Raw genomic sequence first — 24,773 nt, 5'->3', positions numbered from 1 at the left:
TCTTGTAATCGATTTATTCTCTGCACAGTTGTGCCTATTTTTATAATGAGTAAATTATTAATATCCTCAATGGCTGCATTATTAACAAAGGTACAACATAAAACAGACACACTTCTTTTCTTTAGGTTCAAATGTATTAAGTTAAACACAGGGTCAGACAGTAAAACAAAAAACTTGTGCTGGACATCCCCACTCCTCCCCCGCTGCTCCATCTCTCTTTGCTAACACTGAGGAAACAGGGGGGGGGGGGGGGAACCCACTTTCACATTTACAATGTCACAATTTCATTTCGGTAGGGTACCATTTTAAGACAAAGGTGCAAGGAAATAGGCGTCCTTTTGGATATTTGGGGTCTTTCATTAGAGGTTTATGGTCTTTCTCTTAGTGATTTCCTGCAGGGAGCTAAAGGAACGACTGTACGTGAGGGTACAAGGAGAGACTTCTTAAAGGGTTGTGCTTTATCCTACTCCAAACTGTTAACAGAGTACAGTAACACAGGTCGTTTTACATCTCTTAACACAGAAACAACTTCAGCTTAACTACTGGGGAGGAAATCTGTTAATTCAAAGGAGCATACCAGTGTTTTATTTTACTTACAATTGATTGACAGGAAGTTGATGACATTTTGCAGCACTGATGAAAACACTTAAATCACGCTGTATGATGAAAAACACTTGTATTCTCCTTCAAAATAAGAGAGACAGTCTAATGGGTGCGTATCAGCAGGCTTCTGAATCAAGGGTTTTGAGTGTGTGTGTGTGTGTGTTCAGACGTCCTTCAGGTCCTTCTGGATGCCCCACAGTGTGTCGGCGCTGTTCCTCAGCTGGCCCACCTCGGCGTCCGTCAGAGTCATGTTGATCACGCTGCTCACACCGCTGCTGTTCAGCACGCAGGGCAGAGACAGGAAGACCTCCTCCCCGATACCATACATGTCCTGAAAACACACACACACACACAAACACACAAACACACACACACACACACACACACACACACACACACACACACACACACACACACACACACACACACACAGAGTTAGGGTAGGGAGCATACATTGTGGGGAAATGGTGAAGTCAGTATACAAAGCACCCTGCAGTGAATGACACGTACAAGCTTAAAGACAGCTGTTTAAGAAAAATCATTCAATTTTGACAAGAGATAAGGAGTTCATTATTATCATAATTATTTACAAAATATTTGTAATTATTGTTTTTGTGTACATTTAAATGTTTTATTTGACCTTTTTATTGCACATTCTTACTTTAACTGATTGTGTTTATATACATATTTGAATTTGTTTTTATTTATTTTCTTTCATTCTAAACTAGAACAACAATCACAAAACCCCAAGTTCCCCTGATATATATAAATACATAAGTAAGATTGCTTTAGAATAAGAGATCTAAAAGTATTACAATAATAATTAGTTTCATGTGAATTGTTTTATATAACATGGGATTTTAGTATTTTTCAAAATTATACAAATTGGAAAATCTCAGTGAGAACTATTAAACATAGCGAGGAGCATAGATGAAGGTTGTGATCATTTGCTACAAGTCCAAACAACGACCAAGTAGGGTCCTGAAGACCCCATATCACTTGTACATTGTAATACCATTAGTGGCAAATAAGTTACGTAATAAGTACTGTGTTAAGGCATAGTATTATCTGAAATTATTAGGAAATGAAGGCCTTGTGTAAAACGTGCAATGTGAAATTAACAATTAACAAATTACAACAAAACAATGGTGGCTAATAGTTTAGCTAGCTTGCCCAATAATCCCATGTTTTGAGTGTGTGTATGTCCTGTGTGTCTGACCTTGACCATGGTGGAGACGGGATGGACGCGGCTCATGTTCTTGATGATGCTCTCAGTCAGGTCGGCCACACTGAGGCCGATGGCCCAGTTAGTGTAGCCCTTCAGCTTGATCACCTCGTAGGCACTGGAAACAAAGCAACACACGCTCAACATCTATACAGTAACCCTCTCAAAACTGTACGATCTGACAAGAACTTGTAAAGACACCTAATGGATGTCAAATCTATTTCATGGTCATATGACAAATATACAAATATAATTCTCTATTTTTGTAGATATCATACAACACAATCTATTGTAATTGTATTGCAAAAATATGTTATGCATTATATTCTGTAAGTAACTACATTACAATGTGTAATTTCAAGTCATCATGACTAAAGCATATATACCATTATACCATTTTTGACTTTCTTGTAAGCGTTTGAGCACCAGGAAAAGCGCTTTATAAATGTAATGTATTATTATTATTATTAGCACGTCTTATTATAAGTAGACTGTGGCCGTTTCTCAATGTCGAGTAAAGCTGCTCCAGAGCCACTATTTCAAGCATACTACGTCATCGAGTGGCGCCGAATCACTGTTTAAATGCCCAGCATACATGTGCTACCAAGCAAGCCTCCTCGACATTGAGAAACGGCCAGTAACTACCTCGATCGCTCAATACTAATCAATTGGTTATGCCATCATAAGATTTAATTACAAAGAGTAATGTCTGCTAACATAACCAGCTTATTACAATAGCTGTCTTTGATGCGCAGCCTGAGGTCTGCCAGGCTGTATCGACTGAAGCTGGCACTAACACATTGTGGTTAGAGGTTACATTCCCCCTGGGGCCACTTTATCCAAAAAGGGAATCACTCATGGCCTCAGATAACAGAAGCACTTACAGCTCTGCTGCTGATAGACATGATAAACAATGCAAAAATAATTCATTCTCAAGTACATGATAGCACTTAACAGCAGATTTAATCATTTGTAAACAAATTCAATGTTTTGGTTTCATGATTTATCTTCATAGTACAGCCTTGACATGATGCAGTCGTGGAAAAAAACTACAGACACTTAAAGGTGGGGTAGGTAATTTTGGAGAAACCAGCTCGAGTGCGCTAGAATTTGAAAATAAACAACCGGACAAAATCTGCCACTTCCTCACAGAGCCCCTCCTCCAACACACACGAATGCGCACATGACCAATGAGGGCACCAGATAAGTTTGTGCACAGATGGAAGGCTGACAGGCAGGTAGGCCATCCAGTTATTTTAGCCGGGCCGGCTAAAATGATTGGTCGTGCTTTTTACAGTGCTACGGCTTCCACAGATGACATTTTTTATGTATTTATTGTCAAAGCATTTAATATATTCATTGCTATCGGGATGTACCAGTTTAGCCCTGAGCCTGTTTTTCAGGTCTCAGGCTCGAAAATGACATTCCCAGAACAAATGACCATATCTTCCCTTCTAAAAGGGTTAGAATAATAATCGTTTTTCTCAAAGTAATGATAAACCTGTGAGTTGGATGTAGAAAAGTCAGAATCAATATAGATGTTTTTTATTTTAAAGAAAATTCAGATTGAACATAGTAAAAAACTGTAAATTATAGTGTCCGTCCACAAATTATGTTTTACTTACAGTGAAAACTACCCTTGGATGATGGTAAGAAGCTTTAGGAATCCAAAGTACAACATATAATAAGTACCCTGTATCAAGATTGATGCAAAACAAGTGACATTTGACCTTTTTAGAGAGGTTTAGCAAAAAAAAACTCCACCTCTGAGGTGATTTGGGTGGAAATGGGGGTTTTACCGTTTCTCTGGAACCCATTGGTCGATTTTGGTGATTGACATCTCTTTCTGACCGTTAGAGCCAATAGAATCGAAGGGGAATCTCCCCATACACACACATGGTACAACAAAAAGGTGGGGCTTCGTGTACCCAGTTTTGCTCCAGAGTGAAGCTGTCTCTAGGTCTGACATCTCAAAACCGAAAAGCAGATTTATTTCTCATGGATTATCAGAAATCATTCAAAGTGACACAGACACATTGGATTAACCTATGGATTAACTTCAGCATCGTTTTTTTTATCGTTTTAATGTCATTGAAGACCACTTTTGACCAGACTACAACAGAGGTGAGCCATGTTAGCGTTTCTAGCTAACTAGCTCCATATATTTTGATGTGTGTTCTTGTTATTATCTCCGAGAGTTCGTATAATTGAGTGAAAATGAAGAGTACCCCTCGATTCTGTGTCCCCTCACGATGTGAAACGATGTGTTGAGATGTGCAGCAAAGATAAATAATAAGGTTTTGTGAGTGAATTTTGGTGCAGTCATCTGTTAGCATTTTTCGCTCGTTGCTAATTCAGAGGCTCAGCGTTAGCATTGTGGGGTTTTTAAAAAATATTTTTTTAAATGATCAGTTAGATGAGTTTCTCTCCGTTACATGGATATAAAACATTCATAGTCTATTTAATGAACATGCCCTCAGACACTGTTTCCTGCAAGATGTTGCAGGAGGCCCCCAGTACCGGGGTCTCTCGGGCTTAACAGGTTGCATTCCATAGAATATGACAAAAACTGTTTCTGAAATAAATTACATACCCCACCTTTAACATATGTGTCTATCATCTTAACACCAGGATAATTCTAACAAATCACAAACACAGAAAGGACGTGTTCTTGGTTTTTTAACAGAGAAGACAATTGATGAGATTTGCCAGGTCTTCTTGATTAATTAAGTTTTCTGAAACTCAAACCTAATTTGGTTTTGCTATCTGTTCACGCTCTCCCACATTTCCTCACACACTCCGTACCTGTCAACTACAGCCTTGTGCGTGGCCTTCCACTGCTCACTGTCATCATCAGTGCCAATCTCAGGGTTCAGCTTCTGCAGGTTGACTCCTGCCACGTTAGCACCGCTCCATACAGGCACTGAAAAAACAACAACACATAAAGTCAATACTGATCTATGTTTCAGGTCAAATTACATTCACCATATTTTTTGGAAAAATATCAGGATACATGTATTTATTATCCTTGCAAGAATGGAAGTAGTCATCACATACATAATAATAATAATAATAATAATAATAATACATTTGATTTATATAGCACACTTTAAAGACAACATCATCTCAAGGTGCTTCACAAAGCTATAAGGAAAAATAAGTTAAAAGATATCTAAAGGAGCATATTGGATAAAATAGGGCAATATAACAAATACAAATAAAAGGTTAAGAGCATAAAAGGTTAAAAAAAATAAAATGAAGTAAAGCACAGTCAGTAAAATGCGGTGTGGAACAGGTGAGGCATTTCCTAAAAACTGAGAGTGATGCCGAGGTCCGTATGTTCTCTGGAAGCTGATTCCACAGACGTGGACCCAGGGAGGAGAAAGCACGGTTTCCCATGGTGACCAGTTTTGTCCGCGGGACAGCCAGGAGATTGGAGCTGGCTGATCTGAGTGTTCGTGACGTATGGGAATGTTTTCTGGTTAGCAGTTCCTGTAGGTAGGTGGGGCCAGTGTGGTTAATGGCATTGAAGACCATTATGAGGACTTTGTAGTTGATCCGGTGTGTTACAGGGAGCCAGTGGAGTGAGTGAAGGATGGGGGTGATGTGCTCTGATTTGGGTGTTTTTGTGAGTATCCGGGCGGCACAGTTTTGTACATATTGCAGTCACTGAGTGGTTTTTGCTGGAATGCCTGCAAGCAGAGAATTACAGTAGTCAATGCGGGAGGTGATGAAGGCATGGACCAGTTTTTCTGCGTCCGGTTTGGTGAGGGAGTGTCGCATTTTGGCCTTTTGGGGATGTTTCTCAGGTGGTATAGGCTTGGCAGACCGTCTTCATGTGTGCTTGGAATGAAAGGGACGAGTCCAGTTTCACAACTAGGCTCGTTACAAGTGGGGAGAGGGGAATGGAGTGGCCATTGATGCTGATATGAGGGATATCAGTTGTTTGTGTTTGATATGGTGTTCCAATCAGAATGGCCTCTGATTTGCTGCTATTCAGTTGGAGGGAGTTGTTGCTCATCCAGTGGTGTATGTGTTCCAGGCATATTGAGACATTTGAAAGTGCCAGATGTTTATCCGGGGCAGTTTGGAAATAAATATGTGTGTCATCAGCATATGTGTGGAAGCTGATGTTATGGCTCCTCAGTATTTGTCCCAGGGGCAACATGTAAATTAAAAAGAGCAGTGGCCCAAGGACTGACCCTTGGGGTACACCAGAGGTGACACAGTGTGTGTCGGAGGTGCTTTTTCCAAGGTGCGTCTCACATACAGAGCATTTGGTACAACTAGTTCCCCGAACAGTGTCCTTCAGATGCTGATATACAAGAGAGGGAGTTACACAGTCACGAGATGCAGGAATACCGGCTCAAAGCAGTATACAATGTTTTTTTACATTAGCTCACGTCAGAAATGATCATGCTTGTCATATGTCTATCTCCATAGAGGCTGAATCATCATGTTAATTGTTGTCACAAAGCTATCGTATGCCTAAAACAGTGTGTCCTGATGCTCTTCCAGGTAATCATACATCCTGTCATGTACACACGACGTAGGGCCTTTGTTATCATGTGCTACTCTGATATTAGAAGAGTACATTCATTATTTTCCCAACAATATCCGACAAATATTCCTATGATTGTTAACTGATAGTAAATAATGGAGTGTGTTCCCCGTGTTGAACCCACCGCTGGTGTCTCCGTGCTCGCCCAGCACCCAGCCGTTGAAAGAGCTGGCGTGGATGCCCAGGCGCTCGGCCATCAGGAAGCGGAAGCGGGCCGAGTCCAGGTTGGTGCCGCTGCCGATGACGCGGTGCTTAGGCAGACCGCTCAGCTTCCAGGTCACGTAGGTCAGCACGTCCACTGTGGAAGGAGGGTGGAGTTATAGATATGTATACAGTATATAAGAAAACATGGCTGCCGAATGAGGAGCGACTATGCCAACAGTGTGGAGGAACTGCTGTGGAAACAGAGAAGCACTTTCTCATACAATGCCCAAAGTTCAAACCTGTACGGAAACAATTCTTACCAAAATGCTATAATAGGGCAGCCTCAGTTATTTGAAAAACAAACACTACAAATATTACTAGGAAGGGAAAGCTGTCAAAACATGAGAGAATCAGACCGACCTGCTTCACCAGGTCGCACATCTCACGTCTTTTATAATTATTTTCTTATAAATATATGATATTAAATGACAATCAGCATCATCCTGCAGAATCATCAATAACTAAGCTTAACTTTTTCTATCGTTCTGTGTTTTTTAAATACATTTTCTAGTTCATGTTCAAAAACGATATATTGTTTTCCATGTAAAGAAAAGTATTCTTGCATTTGTTAAAAATGTTTATGCACTTCACAATACATTCCCAATGTATATGTATGTACAGTATAGATGTCGCAATTGTATAAATGAAATGATGGTCATCAATTGAATTGATATGTAATATACTTAGTAAACATTACACATGCACACAAACGCGATGTCATGAACCCAGTTTTTAGTTGGTTTTCTGTTTAGTCACATTTGTTTTGTCTTGCTTTGTCTAGATATGCCTTAAATGTTAGTCTTTATGTGAACAAGTCTTCTGCAAATAGATCCAACCCAGCTCCTCTCCCCTTGACACCCAGAGAGGATAATGTATCGTACTCACCAGGGTTGGAGACCACCACCAGGGTGCAGTTGGGGCTGTACTTGACGATCTGGGGGATGATGGACTTGAACACGTTGACGTTCCTCTGGACCAGGTTCAGGCGGCTCTCGCCTTCCTGCTGCCGAACACCGGCCGTCACCACCACCAGGCGAGAGTTAGCCGTCACCGCGTAGTCTGGAGGAAGAGGAGAGAAAGGGAATCTGATGAAGAGATATCCAGGGATGTTTCTTTCAAAGTGCAGATGTTTGACAGCAGCAGGTAACCTGTGTCAGCCACTATCTTGGAGGTCTTGAGGAAGAGGCTGCCGTGCTGCAGGTCCATCATCTCCCCCTTCAGACGATCCTTCATCACATCCACCAGAGCCAGCTCATCACACAGGTCCTGTAGAGAGGGGGGAGGAGGAGGAGGAGGAGGAGGAGGAGGAGGAGGAGGAGGAGGAGGAGGAGGAGGAGGAGGAGGAGGAGGAGGAGGAGGAGGAGGAGGAGGAGGAGGAGGAGGAAGGAAGGATGTGCAGGAAGATGATTATAAAGGAGAGAAGTTAGGTCCATCTCACTTTTCACTTGGCAAGCAACTATCCTTTTTATTCAACAGGGTTTAAATTTGATTTTAATATGATTAGTTTTGATGGTAAAGATGCCTTGTATTACTTCAACTTTAATTTTTGAATTTTAATATTAATCGTCATCACAAATATGAAGAGATTTTCATTCATAATATATCCTCAACTTCACAGTTCTACACTTTGTGACTCACATCTAGAACAATTGCTTGGCAGGAAACATCTACTGGAAAATAGAAATACTGTATAATTTATAAAATTCATTTAAAAGAAATACCCCATTAGAAAATTCATAATGGCTCATATAAACATATTTGTTCTCCTTGCAGTCATTTATATATGAACATATGGGCAAACATATATAAACATACTAGGTAATTGTGATTTAATTTGATCTGCTTTTCATATACATAGAAACAAAATGCACTGATATGTAACCACATATTCCTGTGTGTATTACTAACATGAAAATATATGCATATTACATATGTGATTATAATATGCTCATACCTTATAGGTATCATTATAATACAAAATAAATATACAGAAAAGGTGCGTAAACTATAATGTAACACATGCAGCACAGGCAGATTGATTGATCTTATTATTTAAGGCATGGTTCCTTGTGTTTTTTCCATTGCATTTACTTTTATTTGATCAAATATGAATATCTAATATTTGGGGATATAGTCAGTGGATAGCACATTTAGGATTTAAACAGCAACAAGAGTTTGAATCCACTCACAGCTAAATTAATGTTAGGACAATATATCAGCATTTACAGCCTAAAATATATATCTGTATACCTGTGAAGACATATTAAACATCCATTACAACTGCCATTTCTGCTGTATTTAAAAGTAAATGGCAATACACTGTCAGTTCTGTAAAATATATTGCAATTTACACATATGGCAATGAATCATATTTTTCTAATGGTGCTTTACTATTGTTCTTATATGAGTAAACCCATTGTGACGGGGTGGTTGTGTCTTACCCGCAGCAGGATGCTGATGGCGCAGGCCATGCCCACCTGGCCCACCCCCACCACGGTCACCTTGTTCCTGGGGGGCTCAGCGGGGGTGCTGGCCAGAGGGCTGATCAGCTTCTGGAGGACTGAGGACATGATGGCAGCTGCAGGGGACACAGAGAAGACATGTCCATCAGCTGAGACACACCTCTAATACGACAAGCACAATGTAGAGCAAGATTGTACCGTAATAATGAAAGGAAAATGAGTCAGCATTTACACTTGAGGTTCCCCTGTCTCTTAGTCAATGTTTTTCTTCTGTGTTTTTGGTTATAAATGCCCGAAATAAGGTCTGTCATTCATACCATCTAAAGAGATTTCAATGTTTTATTCTGCGACATAAAATATATCAGTAAATGTATTTGTTTTGCGTATTGTAATTGACTTATAACCATATAAAATGAAGGAATATGCCAGGATATACCAATATTTGTAGACATAACCAGCGCCATTTGTGCCACATTTGTGCAATAAATGAGCAGGGCTGCCAACATTTAAGTTCAGCTTGGAGTGAGATTTTTTTTGGTGAACCGAAAAAAGAAACGTTCACATGTACACATGTACAGTGTTACAAATGTATTGAACATGTACAAACTACTAGGGTTTCAGAACCTCCCAATATCGTTCCAACTTTACTGAACTAAGCCAGAAGACCGTCTAATTTCGTAGACCGCTCGGTTTGCTGTTCCTTCACTTTATTTTTATATTTATATAGGCCTACATTTATTTTTGGACGAAAACTTAGCGTGAGGAAAGGCATGTGTGCTGAGTGCGTGAGATATGGATTAATTGAGTGACTCTCACGCTCAATGCGTGAGTGTTGGCAGCCCTGAAATGAGTCAAACATTATCTCAACACTCAAATTGTCACTAGTTTTTTTGTAATTTATCCTTAAGCCCCGAGCCTGTTTTTCATGTCTCAGGCTCGAAAATGACATTGACCATATCTTCCCTTCTAAAAGGGTTAAATTATTAATCTTTGTTCTCAAAGCAAGGTTACACCTGTGAGTTGGATGTAGAAGTGTCAGAATCAATATAGATGTTTTTATTTTAAAGTAAATTCAGATTGAACACAGTAAAAAAATATATATATTGTGTCGGTCCAAAAAAATTGTTTTACTTATAGTGAAAACCACCCTTGAATGATGGGATGGTAGACTAAAAGCTTTAGGAATCCAAACTACAACCTATAATAAGTACCCTGTATCAAGATTGATGCAAAACAAGTGCAATTTGACCTTTTTAGAGAGATTTAGCAAAAAATAAACACTTCTGGGGTCATTTGGGTGGATTGGTCGATTTTGCTGATTGACATCTCTTTCTAACCGTCAGAGCCAATGGAATCGAGGGGAACTCCCACATACTCCTTATTTGGCAATGTGAGACTGCCGCATAGCCAAGACCGGAAGCTGTGATAACTCTGGTAGCTACCATTAGCTCAGCTAACTTTTACTCTCCGATTTTTACATTAAAATGGAATTATGGATTATAAATACAAAAAAATATTACCCAGAAACATTATCAACCTATGGATTAACCGATTCAGCCGCGTTTTTTCTCGTTTTCATGCCATTGAACCAGTCTTTTGATCAGATTGACAGCTACGGTGAGACGATCTCCCGTAAAAGCTCCGTAAAGGTACGTGTTGTGATCACGGGCGTCGCAGCCATTATATGAGGGTGGGACAAGTCCCCCCCACTTTTTCAAATGATTAGTTTAGATCCCCCCACTTTTACCATGTGGAAAGTCCGTGAATCGGTCTCTCCACTCGCCGCACTTTGTAGAGCGCTGTGTCAGTGCTTCACTATCAAATCCATTCCACTTGCTTATTGAGAGAATACCCAAATCAATGAAACGCCGTACCATGTTTTCACTGCTACTTTGTACCAAGGCAGATTCTCCCATAGTTCAAGGAGTGTTGTCATAATTGGACAGCTCAGATCTGTTGTATGAAGGTTGCGGAGGTAAGGCACACACACCAAATGTTCAGGACATTGTTAATACAGCGAAAATCAAAGCTGACGATCTCTTGGTTTGATATGTTTTCTCCCCCAGACATAACACATTTTTTTTTCAAAGAATAGGAAAGTAAGTCTTCAGCTGGTAGCAGTTAATCAGTTAACAGTGATGGCGGCGGCGGCAAAAGCGTCTCACTTCTGGAGAGGAGTTTCGTCTTTATGTCATGATAGAGAGACACAAATACTGAATAGTTTAGATGAGAAAAGGCATCGAAATGCTATAACCTCTTAGGTTAACTAGTGTTTTTCTCCCTGCAGGGGTGTCTGTTTTTTCTGTTTGCCCTCTCTTAAAATGCTTCTTAGGTACCAAAGTTGCTGAGGGGGTGAGTTAGATGCTACAGATGTGCTTGCAGGTTGAATGAACATTTCAAGATTAACCTCGTCTTGTTTATTGTGTTTTGTGTCTGTGATTTTGTGCCCCAGGTTGGAGGATCATAGTGGGTCCTCCATTTTAAGGGAGTGGGTGTGACGACCCCTCCCCCCTTCTGCCTGGCTGTGCTCCCTGCCTTGCTGTCCTCGGGCAGGTACTGGGAGTGTCGTCCTGTTTGTGCCCGCCCATCTAGAGGCGGAGCCACACAGAGGTATAAAGGTTGCCCAGCTGCAAGGATCACTCTCTGAATCTGATCCTGGCATGCTGCATCAACCTCAGCCTACAGCCTGTGTTAGGTTTGATGCACCCTCCAACATGCTCCAACACCCTTCCACACACCCACACACTGCTCACACTACTGACACTCTGATTCCGACATACACTATTTATCAGAGGTGTTTTGTGTTAACCTATTAAATAAACATATATTTGGAAATTAACTCTGTGTGGCCTCCCTAATTGTTCCAGCCTAAAGGCAGGTTGTAACACAGGTTACTAGTATTTATCATGTAAACAGGGAACATGAATAACCCGATCTCTCTGTGCTCATGTAAACACCATGATGTCAGAGACAGTGTGTTTGACTGAAGCCTCAGTTCGATAAGAGATTATTTTCTGAGTTCTTTAACTTCGGTACTCTCTCTCAAAATGATAATGTGCATTATGTTTTAATTATACTTCTTATCATTCAGAAGCTTTTTTTGTGTGTTTATGTTTTACTGAGTGCTTATAGGCAATTTCCATCCCAGTATTCAGTTAACTATTTATTTTCTGCGCACATTACATAGACTAGCTAATATTCTACCTACTGCTTGGGACTTTGAGTCTTCAAAATGTCCAATGTCACAGACTGGGACTTACTTTAGAGTCAGTTGTATTTACATTCAGTATGACTTGTTATGATTCAATGTGAAAGAGTATACAGCTCAATAAATAGTGATCACTTCACCACCTCTCTTGACATCTAGGCGCTTGAGAGTGAGTCAGAGGCAGAACACAGGGACAGTGGAGAGAGGTCCGTTGCTGAGGTGAGTGATGAAAGGGAAATGACAGTTTAGAGTAAATTGTGATGTGGACTCTCATCCCAGAATGTTAAGGAAATCAGTGGGGATATTGAACAGGAAGCATTTCAGTCAAGGGGCATCATATGACCAATATAGACAGAAGAGCAACATTTAAGTCAATGATACATTCCTAGGTGAACTTAACATCTGTATGGAGTCAGATCAGTCTCAATATTAATAAATGCTCACAGAAGGATTCACAAATGTATTTTGCGATTTATATATAAATGTCTTTCCACAACGATATCTCTCAATGCACTCACAAATATTTATTGTTGTATATAAATGTACAAAAGAATGGGCATTTAAACTGCTTTTTATGAATTAAAAGACAGCTCTGAATTAATAATCAAATATGTTTCCTTTCTTTACTACTGGATGAAATTACAAAATGCACCCATCATTTCCCTCATGCTAGTATAGCCACATAAAAGTATCAAACCATCTGTTAAAATGCACCAGAATACAGGAAATCTATTTTTTTTCGTGGGGGAGGACCCCCCGTTAAAAATGTCCCCCCCACATTCAGGATGCTTCCTACGCCCATGTGATGTCTGTGTTTGCTTCCCCTGTCAAGAGTTCGGATCACTTAGTGATGATAAATAATCTGTGGAACCTCAGCTTTAATCGAATATCTTGTATGTGCAGCTACGATAAGTAATAAGGGTATCTTTTATCTTGAGTTCTGTGCCAAAGTGCGTTAACATTTTTCGCTCAGGGGTCATTTAGATGCTTCTTATGAGACTTGTATTTTGTTTTGGTAAAAATGGTTTGTATCGTCAGTTAGCTGAGATTATTCCCGTTAATCTGGTATAACACATTAATAGGTTCTTAAATATTAAGATCCCCTGACACAGTGTCGTGAAAAAGTACCCCTTGGGGACCTTGGGGCTTAACAGGTTTTAATCCCGTACATAAGTGAATCAATCCAAGTGAAAATAATGGCAAATAAAGTTCCAAATACAACAAATCCTACTTTGAATAACAAAACACAAGCAGTAAGAACACTCAAAGCCCATGTGAAGGTAAGAGCCGAGTCTACAAACACTTACAGGAAGATGAGCGGATGGGCACCAAGAAGCGAGACATCGAGACGAGAGGAGCTTAGATCAACAGCTGACTACTGACAACCACCCGTGAGCATTATAAATACTGAAGTGTTATCAGGGTTTCACAATTATTCTTCTCTTAACTCTCAGTAACAGCATCATCATCATTTCCCAGTATGAACTCATATTTGTTTTAGCGCCATGCTAATCTGAACATTACAAGTGTGTTAATTATCATATCCATTCCTACACCAGAGTCCTTGCCATTTGTATAACATTGACAGCAGCTATCATTTCTGATGCTGTCATCCTCTGATACACTTGTCACAAGAATATGGTGTTCCTCGTGGATTACCTGATGTCTCACGAGGCCTGATAAAACCACTAGTCTGGAAATGGGTAGGTTTCTATTTCGGATAATTTTAGAATGTCTTTACATTATCATGTCATATATCTGCACTTATATCCAAAGCAACTTCAATACACTTCCATACTGTAGTCATGCCTACGTTAAAAATCTTGCCTAAGGACACTTTGTGACATTAGGGTATGAGGATTGAACCATTGATAGCCAACGTATAGACACCTATTTATACCATGAGCTGTCCTTTAGTATATTTTACTGAGGATATTTATTTGTCTTTGTGACTGTGGCTAAATCTAATGAATCTATTTGAAAAGCGGGGGTTTATCTACGTACACAACCAACAATCACTGTGTTAAAGTCACTAGTAACAAGTGCAAGCTGCAGTCAGTAAGTATTATCATTTGGAATTCTGTAGAGAGACAGAAGCTGCGATAAATCATATAAAGAAATTCCAGATAATCATTTAACTTTAATTGCCACAAACAAACAAAGTTTTCCTCAACATTTCCTCTCAGGCAGTTTTTTCCCCCAAGATATTTAATGTTACTCCTATTAAACTCCAACCAATAAACATTTTAAGAGTAATAAAAAGTAACCTTTTCTAATGTAATTCCTAGATAGGCTTGGATTAGTGTTGGGTGTTTCTAAGAAAAGGATAGCTCCAAGGGATGATAGAAAGTTCAAATTAGCAAAAGACAATGGTTTTACTTCCAGTTATCATTATGACAAGTGATAACTGTATGTAATGGCTACAAATAATGACAATGGTGGTTAGATCAGTTTTCTATAAGCCTCACTTTCACTACACAATTCTGTCTTCCACTGAGTACAATATCAGGGGAATCAAATATTGCTCTCCAGTCTGAACGTGTACAGGAAATATGCCTTACCTATCAGAAAAATCTAAATAATGTATTGTATGTCCACTTTAATAATAATAAATTAGCGCTTTTCTTGAACCCAAAGACGCTTTACATTTGGGAGGAAGGGTAGACAAACAAAACAAAAACAAAACCAAAAAGAAACAAAACAAAACAAAAAAGCAGTCAGGAGGAAGTTGGTTGAGAGGGGCTTATGGATACAGAGTTGAAGAGGTGGGTTTTGAGACCGGACTGGAACAGGGTGAGGGACTCAGACTCACGGAGGTCTTGGGGGAGGGAGTTCCAGAGTTTCGGGGCTGCCACAGAGAAGGCTCTATCCCCGAAGCTCCGGAGTTTGGCCTTGGGGATGGAAAGCAAACCGGCTGAGGTGGATCTGAGGGACCGGGGTGGTTGGTAGAGGATGAGGAGGTCAGTGAGGTAGGGGGGGGCCAGATGGTGGAGGGCTTTGAAAGTGAGGACCAGGAATTTGTAATGGATGCGGTGTGAAACGGGGAGCCAGTGGAGTTCTTTGAGGACCGGGGTGATGTGATGCCATGATTTGGCGTGGGTGAGGAGACTGGCGGCTGCGTTCTGGACACGCTGGAGTCACGCTGGGATGTAGTGCTGATGCCGTAGAGGAGTGAGTTGCAATAGTCAAGGCGGGAGGAGATGAAGGCGTGAATGAGTCGCTCAGCTGCAGGGCGGGTGAGAGAGGGACGGAGTTTGGCAATATTGCGGAGGTGGAAAAATTAGGTTTTTACAACTTGACGGATGTGGGGCTCGAGGGAGAGGGTGGGGTCAAATATAACGCCAAGGTTGCGTGCCTGGGTGGAGGGGAAAACAGGGGTGCCATCAATGGTGACTGTCAGGTTGGGGGTTTTAATGAGGGTGGATTTGGAGCCGATGAGGAGGAGTTCAGTTTTATTGTTGTTGAGTTTGAGGAAGTTGTGTTGCATCCACGATTTTATTGCAAATGAATTGCAAATGAATTTTTTATTGCACTTTAGAGCAGCATACATACTTGTTGTGAAATACAAATTATGTGCAATATTTAATATTTATATATGCTGTTAATAACTGTGCAATATATCTCCAAAACTGATGTGTATTTTGCAAATTGTGTAATTGTTTTTATTTTGTATCTTTAATAAAACTTGTTATGCATGCTTCTGAGTTAATATTAAGCTGTCTTTGGCTCTTTTCTGCTGAAACAAATGTAAAGGTCCCCTCTGTGGGTATCTGATTCTGATTTGTGTGCTCCAGTCCAGTTTCAAGCTCATTCAGTGTTGAACTTCCACCTAGACACCATTGCTTATGTGTGCTTCCGCTGACAGGTTTAAAAATCAACAGCAAATTGACCCTTTTTATAGGAAAGGTCAAATTTACACCACCGTATGTAGGAAGCCTACAGACTGAGACTTTTTGTTTAAATAACTGAACTGAGATTCATAAATCACGTTGAACTTATTGTGCATAACTCCGTCAGCATGTGGGCCCATGGGCGTAGGAAGCATCCTGAATGTGGGGGGGACATTTTTAACGTGGGGTGTGGGGGTCCTCCCCCACGAAAAAAAATAGATTTCCTGTATTCTGGTGCATTTTAACAGGTGGTTTGATACTTTTATGTGGCTATACTAGCATGAGGGAAATTATGGGTGCATTTTGTAATTTCATCCAGTAGTAAAGAAAGGAAACATATTTGATTATTAATTCAGAGCCATCTTTTAATTCATAAAAAGCAGTTTAAATGCCCATTTTTTTGTACATTTATATACAACAATACATATTTGTGAGTGCATTGAGAGATATCGTTGTGGAGAGTCATTTATATATAAATCGCAAAATACATTTGTGAATCCTTCTGTGAGCATTTATTCATATTGAGACTGATCTGACTCCATACAGATGTTAAGTTCACCTAGGAATGTATCATTGACTTAAATGTTGCTCTTCTGTCTATATTGGTCATATGATGCCCCTTGACTGAAATGCTTCCTGTTCAATATCCCCACTGATTTCCTTAACATTCTGGGATGAGAGTCCACATCACAATTTACTCTAAACTGTAATTTCCCTTTCATCACTCACCTCAGCAACGGACCTCTCTCCACTGTCCCTGTGTTCTGCCTCTGACTCTCAAGCGCCTAGATGTCAAGAGAGGTGGTGAAGTGATCACTATTTATTGAGCAGTATACTCTTTCACATTGAATCATAACAAGTCATACTGAATGTAAATACAACTGACTCTAAAGTAAGTCCCAGTCTGTAACATTGGACATTTTGAAGACTCAAAGTCCCAAGCAGTAGGTAGAATATTAGCTAGTCTATGTAATGTGCGCAGAAAATAAATAGTTAACTGAATACTGGGATGGAAATGGCCTATAAGCACTCAGTAAAACATAAACACACAAAAAAAGCTTCTGAATGATAAGAAGTAGGCTATAATTCAAACATAATGCACATTATCATTTTGAGAGAGAGTACCGAAGTTAAAGAACTCAGAAAATAATCTCTTATCGAACTGAGGCTCCAGTAAAACACACTGACTGCGCCTCTACAGTACATCATGGTGTTTACATGAGCACAGAGAGATCGGGTTATTCATGTTCCCTGTTTACATGATAAATACTAGTAACCTGGCATTTCGATGCCTTTTCTCATTTAAACTATTCAGTAATTGTGTCTCTCTATCATGACATAAAGACGAAACTCCTCTCCAGAAGTAAGACGCTTTTGCCGCCGCCGCCATCACTGTTAACTGATTAACTGCTACCAGCTGAAGACTTACTTTCCTATTCTTTGAAAACAAATGTGCTATGTCCATGTTGTCTGGGGGAGAAAACATATCAAACCAAGAGATCGTCAGCTTTGATTTTCGCTGTATTAACAATGTCCTGAACATTTGGTGGGTGTGCATTACCTCCGCTACCGGCATCGCTTCATACAACAGGTCTGAGCTGTCCAACTATAGCCGCTTTCACACCGCAGGACTTGCCGTACTTTAGTGCCGGCACTGAATCCGCCAGGGGGCTAGTGCCAATCGCATTCACACCGCAGTACTTTCCCTGAGGCAAGATTACGCTGACGTCACTTCGTCTTCTTCTTCTCTGGGTTTACTGGCAGGCCGCAAAACCACTTCACGGCGAGTACAAAAAAAAAACCGAGAGAAGAAGAACTACACGGGGGAGGGGGTATAAAGCCCACCCGCTGTATGAGGCGTTTGTTTACTTTCCGACCTCAGACATGATGGAGTTCATAAGGGTAATTTACAAATAAAATACCCCATTATAACAATGGACTTTATCTTTATGTATTTATTATATATTACCCCCACAGGCTGATTTTGGAAAAGGACATTAACCCTTGTTTGGTGTTTTTCACTTATTTATCTAAAACAAATGACATGATAAATTACTTGTTTTTATGTGTGTAAGACTTGTGTTTCTGCCCCTGCCATTGCTGCACAAGGTTGCAACATTGTAGATAAATTCAACCACCGACACCTGTCTGCTCTCACATTCTTCTATTCTGCAAATTTGGGGGTGGGACACAATAAATAAAGCTTCGCCAGTTTGTTTGTTTGTCAAGACATAACAATAATGGCATCACGCTGTTCCAGGTGTGTCGTATGCATGTAAATTGAAGTTAAATAAAAGTGTGAAATGTAAAATAAAGTGTAAGTAGTTTCAAAACAATGTAACAGTGGCAATATATATAGCAGCAGACACACCTTAGTGCAAGTTAGGTGTCAGTATTAAAAAACAGTGGCAATATATATATATATATAATAACAATAGAAAATCGTTACCACTCTTATTATTGTGGTCTTCAATTTTTTTATAGTCCTGCCTGAGTTTCTTTATTTTTACCCGGCATCCGTGTGCACTGTGCACGATTCCCAGCTCAAGTAGCTTTTGCGATCATCGCTCAAAACATTTGGAGTTGGGAACTGCTTTCTGTAGAAGCTGCTGCATCCCATCCTCGGAGTAAATTGCCAGAAGCGCCGACACTTCCTCATCATTCCACCGCTCCGGTGTTGTAGTACGTGTGGTCATAACTGCTTTAAAGTACAAAAAAACGACTCGCTCAGGTGTGGATGTGGTTTTGTAGCGAGGAAAAAAATGGCTGCCTAACAAAAAAAATTCAGAGTCTAACGGGGCGTGGTTTGCAATTCGCCCAGCCAATAGAAATAGAATAGTAGGTTCGTACCACCTCTCTAGCAGGGACTAAAAATGTCCGAAAGAGTTCCTGGCACTGAGTAGTCCCGGCGGTGTGAACGCAACATTATTGGTACTAACGGAACTAAAGAACCAAAGTACCAGGGAAAGTCCTGCGGTGTGAATAGCCGCATTCACACCGCAGGACTTTCCCTGGTACTTTGGTTCTTTCGGCCATTTTCAGTCCCTGCTAGAGAGGTGGTACGAACCTGGTGATAAAAGAGTGCCAATTTCTATTCTATTTCTATTGGCTGGGCGAATTGCAAACCACGGCCCGTGAGACTCTGAATTTTTTTTGTTAGGCAGCCATTTTTTTCCTCGCTACAAAACCACATCCACACCTGAGCGAGTAGTTTTTTTGTACTTTAAAGCAGTTATGACCACACGTAGGCCTACTACAACACCGGAGCGGTGGAATGATGAGGAAGTGTCGGCGCTTCTGGCAATTTACTCCGAGGACGGGATGCAGCAGCTTCTACAGAAAGCAGTTCCCAACTCCAAATGTTTTGAGCGATGTTCGCAAAAGCTACTTGAGCTGGGAATCGTGCACAGTGCACACGGATGCCGGGTAAAAATAAAGAAACTCAGGCAGGACTATACAAAAATTAAAGACCACAATAATAAGAGTGGTAACGATTTTCTATGGTTATTATATATATATATTGCCACTGTTTTTTAATACTGACACCTAACTTGCACTAAGGTGTGTCTGCTGCTATATATATTGCCACTGTTACATTGTTTTGAAACTACTTACACTTTATTTTACATTTCATTTTTATTTAACTTCAATTTACATGCATACGACACACCTGGAACAGCGTGATGCCGTTATTGTTATGTCTTGACTGTGCAATAAAACAAACAAACTGGCGAAGCTTTATTTATTGTGTCCCACCCCAAATTTGCTGAATAGAAGAATGTGAGAGCAGACAGGTGTCGGTGGTTGAATTTATCTACAATGTTGCAACCTTGTGCAGCAATGGCAGGGGGCAGAAACACAAGTCTTACACACATAAACACAAGTAATTTATCATGTCATTTGTTTTAGATAAATAAGGGAAAAACACCAAACAAGGGTTAATGTCCTTTTCCAAAATCAGCCTGAGGGGGTAATATATAATAAATACATAAAGATAAAGTCCATTGTTATAATGGGGTATTTTATTTGTAAATTACCCTTATTACCCTTATGAACTCCATCATGTCTGAGGTCGGAAAGTAAACAAACGCCTCATACAGCGGGTGGGCTTTATACCCATAGATATATATAAACACTAGATGGCTCATGGGAGATTTTCCAGCGTAGCTGACCGGCCGCCATCTTGCTACAGTTAACAGTTACTCTGGTTCGCGTTATGGTAGCTGTTGTAAGGCGAGTGATCTGCACAAAAATACTCTTAACTCGCTGAAATCTTGACTGATTTACAAACGGTTTGGTTTATTATAAACATTATTAGCATGGCTATGATACAGGATGCTTGGACATGTTGAAATTGCAGCTTTTCTTTGTGTATGTGGTTGTATTTATTAGCTGGCTAATAACAAGAGGCTGTGAGTGAGACCTAGTATTACAAAGTTGACCCAGCAACTTTACACCAGTGGGAGAGGCAGAACTGCTCTTTCTTTTCAACATAACTTAAGTTACACATGATTTCTTCCAAGTGGTTTGGCTTGTTAAAAACATCTTGCATTATGATACAGGAATTTGCTGGCTTTGTGTTTACAGAAGTACCTGACTATGCCGGACTTTTGTGCAGCCTACGGATGCTCTAATCACCGCAGTCTGCAAACAAGAACCCGTGGAATCACGTGTAAGATATGACAATATTATGACTAAAATTAGGATAATCGTTAATTACTTAGTGGATGTATGTACATTACAAGTCCTGCTACACAGGATCAGTGGGGCTATGTGATATAATAGTATTGCAAGATTGTTGTTGACCCAGCCTCTTTAGAATATGTTGTTACCATTTCTTTACACAATTATTTAATGTTTCTTTTGGACACCTTTTTTATTACTCTTAGTGTGGTTGTCTTATTCTTAAAGTAGGCTATACATACATGCATACATACCAAAAATATGATAATTTCGGTGTGTATTTTTGTCCTTACCCTTAATGTTAAAGGAAAGAAGGGAGGAAAATGTTGACAATAATTTATTAAATCTTCATGTTTGCTCAGTCTAATAAACCCATAACATGGTTGTGAAAGAATACCAAAGCTGAGGCTGGACGATGATTGATTGTTGGTGTGCCATGTGTCACCGTGTGTCTTATTGGTTTTGTGTTATACTGTATTTTATTGTGTGCAGCTGGTCCTTATCTCCAAGACACATTTAAAACAAATAACCTTGAACCTTGAAGCCCCATCTCTCCCCACCTGCTCCTGCTTCCTACATCCCCTCCACACCACACCAAGTTGTTCTTCTTAATAATAATAATAATAATACATTTATTTTGGGAGGCCGCCTTTCCCAAGGACCCAAGGACACCTTACAGGGGCATAGGGGCAATATAGGGAACAATTTAAACAGTGGATTTTGTGATATATCAGCCGGGGTGAGACAAGACAAACCACAAATGGACTACAGAATGACACAAAAGGACACATGGTACAATTTATATTATTCTTGGTCTTTTTTCAATAACATATTTCAAAGGTTCTGGATTTGTTTACAAATCTAGAAACTAAATACAAAACTAGTATAGTAATATGAAGATCTCATGTCAAAAATAATTGTGATAAATTAGACAGAACTAGCCTGTCTGTGAGCACATTTTATGTTGGTTTGGTTCTTCTGATAAAGGTGTGAATATCTAAATAATATACCAACATATGCTATTGTCATTAGTTGTGTCCCTGTTCTTAAAGCTAAGGCATTGCTAAATTAACAACTCTTGGCTTACAGAGTGGTAACATGAGACCGATTTTTATATATAAAATATAAATGTATTTTAATTTTATAATTTATTTTAAATATTAACAATATAATAAAATAAATGGAAATATATACACCGGCAAATATTTAATATAAATACCTTGTGTGTGTGTGTATAGCTATTGCTTTATCTGATTAATGTTATTTTCATATGAAAGTCCATGATTATAAGTATGCAGTATCATAACTACATCTTTGATGTTTATAAAAAACCAAACCGTTTGAAAATTGGTTGAAAATTGAGCAAGCTATGGTTATTTAAATAGTAAACCATAATGTTATGAATGAGAGAACTCCCTGTAGCAAGATGGCGGCCAAGTGGCAACGTCGGTCTCCATTGGCCAGCAGCGCGGGTGAGTCATCTAGTGTTTATATATATCTATGTTTATACCCCCTCCCCCGTGTAGTTCTTCTTCTCTCGTTTTTTTTTGTACTCGCCGTGAAGTGGTTTTGCGACCTGCCAGTAAACCCAGAGAAGAAGAAGACGAAGTGACGTCAGCGTAATCTTGCCTCAGGGAAAGTACTGCGGTGTGAATGCGATTGGCACTAGCCCCCTTGCGGATTCAGTGCCGTGGTACTTTAGTGCCGGCACTAAAGTACGGCAAGTCCTGCGGTGTGAAAGCGGCTAATGCGGCTATTGACAACACTCCTTGAACATGCGCGCGCTATGTGAGAATCTGCCTTGGTACAAAGTAGCAGTGAAAACATGGTACGGAGTTTCATTGATTTGGGCATTCTCTCAATAAGCAAGTGGAATGGATTTGATAGTGAAGCACTGACACAGCGCTCTACAAAGTGCGGCGAGTGGAGAGGCCGATTCACGGACTTTCCACATGGTAAAAGTGTGTGGGGGGGGTCTAAACTAATCATTTGAAAAAGTGGGGGGGACTTGTCCCACCCTCATATAATGGCTGCGACGCCCGTGTCAGTGGGCCGTCAAAACAGAAAGATTTCAAATCGTATCAATGTCACCAAGCAGGACAAAGGGAGGTGCTGCTCACAAAGACAGGACACAGTGTAGGCTACAACTAAAACAAGGTCACAATAAAACTGTGTTGAGAAGATGTTATTAGATTTAAAACATAACTATGCAAAAACACAAAGATTTCTAAAGGTCCCAAGGCCTTATTTTAGGAACAAGTGACCTTAGCTATCAGTACGAAGAACAAAGCCCTGTGAGCCCATGTCATATCTGGCACAGGCTGACATTTAGATAACAGGTTTCATCAAGGATGACACTTGAAAAAGGAACAAGGGGAGTTGGTTGGTGGGTCTAAAACACCTCGTGGCTCTTTTTTTGGGCTGTCCAGCAATCCGGCACTTATTGGAGAGACAATAGAGCTACTGAACCACACAATGCCTCATTTAAGCCTCCAAAGAAATCACTTACATAATCGGGTCACCAGCTGTATTGCTGGGTGAATGGGTTCTACCAACACAGCCCGTTATATATTCATTTTAGTAATATACATGCCGGTTTGTTCCTTTATTTACTGTAATTTTAGTGTAATTGGGGTTGAGTTAAAGTCTGGCCTCGGCCCTCGATTTTGGTGAAAGTGAGTAGACTGTAGCCTATACTCCGTTTGAACGAAAGCTTCAAATATAATGAATACAGTGTTATATAATACTGAATCCGAGAGGGAAAGAGTTCAAGCTCATTGTGAGTTCTCTGCGATGGTGCTTCCAGTCATTGTAATATTTAAATACAAATACAGGACTATCAACCCTGTAAAAAGTCAGGTGCACAGCGCGGCTGCAGGCAATGTGATCGCAAATAGCCTACGTCATCGTTAACGTGATGGAATGTAAAACACAATCTCAATCATGTGTTTTTAAGTATTATATTACAGGTCGAGATCAATGAGAGCTGGCTACAGCACATTAAATGCACTCCGAACACTTGATATTAAAATTGCATTAGAGGCGTCCACATAAGGCAAGAAGGGAAATTATTCAAAAATAACAATAACAGTCCGACGCAAAATAATGATGAAACTTTCCTTGCATCGTGTTTGAAATTGTTACTTTACATTTCGGTTAACATCGCATGCATTGAAAATGGTTCCCTGAAGCCGGTATTTCAACTGTGAGCATCCATTGCTGCTGGAGACCGCGACCCTGTGACGCAAGCACCGGACCCCACAACGATTATACGTATATATATATATTTATAAAATAATGAGAATACTTACGTTTTTACAGTCTGTTATCCGTTATCTGGTCAGAGAGGTGGGGAGATGGCTAGTGGAGTTAACCGGGTTGCAGTGAGGAGGAGGAGAAGGAGGAGGGGACGGAGGATGGGGGGGGGGGATGTGACCTTGATGCGTTCACATGTGAGGAGGGGAGCAGAGCTGAAGTCAGTCTGCGGGAGATTACTATTAGCATGTCTGCAATAAAGAAAGGGACACGGGTGTTAGCATTTGAAACTGTAACTCTTGTCTTATATCTATTTTTGGAGAATTTACTCCTTAGTCAGGTAGAGGCACAGCTACCATCAGAAAAGGGTGTAGATCATCCTTTTAGACCTCTTCTGGAGATATAATGTTTCTAATACTTGGTAAAGTCAACAAAATAGATCAATAAACCTGAAAGCATCCATGCATGAAAGCTCATTCAAAAGAAATCCACCCAAAATATAAACCTTAATTCATAAATGTTTTAGGTGTAAATGCCAACATATTGTTAAATGTGCTGTAGAACTGATAAATTGAGGACAGCATTTCTTCCTTCTCAGCTGGAGCAGCAAAAAACTATTTAATTATACATTTTATTGAGTTTTTAGTGTTTTTGTGTATGATACTGACGACCGGCAGTAATG

General features: G+C 40.0%; 1 protein-coding gene across 1 annotated transcript; it reads right to left on the bottom strand.

The window, feature by feature from the left end:
• Positions 1-112: 112 nt before the first annotated feature.
• ldhba (lactate dehydrogenase Ba) lies at positions 113-24,285 on the bottom strand. The gene is made up of 8 exons (XM_034217707.1): positions 24,148-24,285; positions 9,035-9,171; positions 7,742-7,859; positions 7,479-7,652; positions 6,514-6,687; positions 4,634-4,751; positions 1,823-1,946; positions 113-934 (listed from the first exon to the last, which is right to left on the bottom strand). Exons 2-8 carry the CDS (start codon positions 9,161-9,163, stop codon positions 767-769), a joined length of 1,005 nt encoding a protein of 334 aa, XP_034073598.1. The 5' UTR covers positions 9,164-9,171; positions 24,148-24,285; the 3' UTR covers positions 113-766.
• Positions 24,286-24,773: the final 488 nt, after the last annotated feature.

The sequence above is a fragment of the Gymnodraco acuticeps genome, unplaced genomic scaffold (genome assembly GCF_902827175.1).
Source record: "Gymnodraco acuticeps unplaced genomic scaffold, fGymAcu1.1, whole genome shotgun sequence".
Classification (NCBI taxonomy): Eukaryota; Metazoa; Chordata; class Actinopteri; order Perciformes; family Bathydraconidae; genus Gymnodraco; species Gymnodraco acuticeps.
The sequence above is the reverse complement of the archived record's forward strand: the minus strand, read 5'-3'. Positions and strand labels throughout refer to the sequence as shown.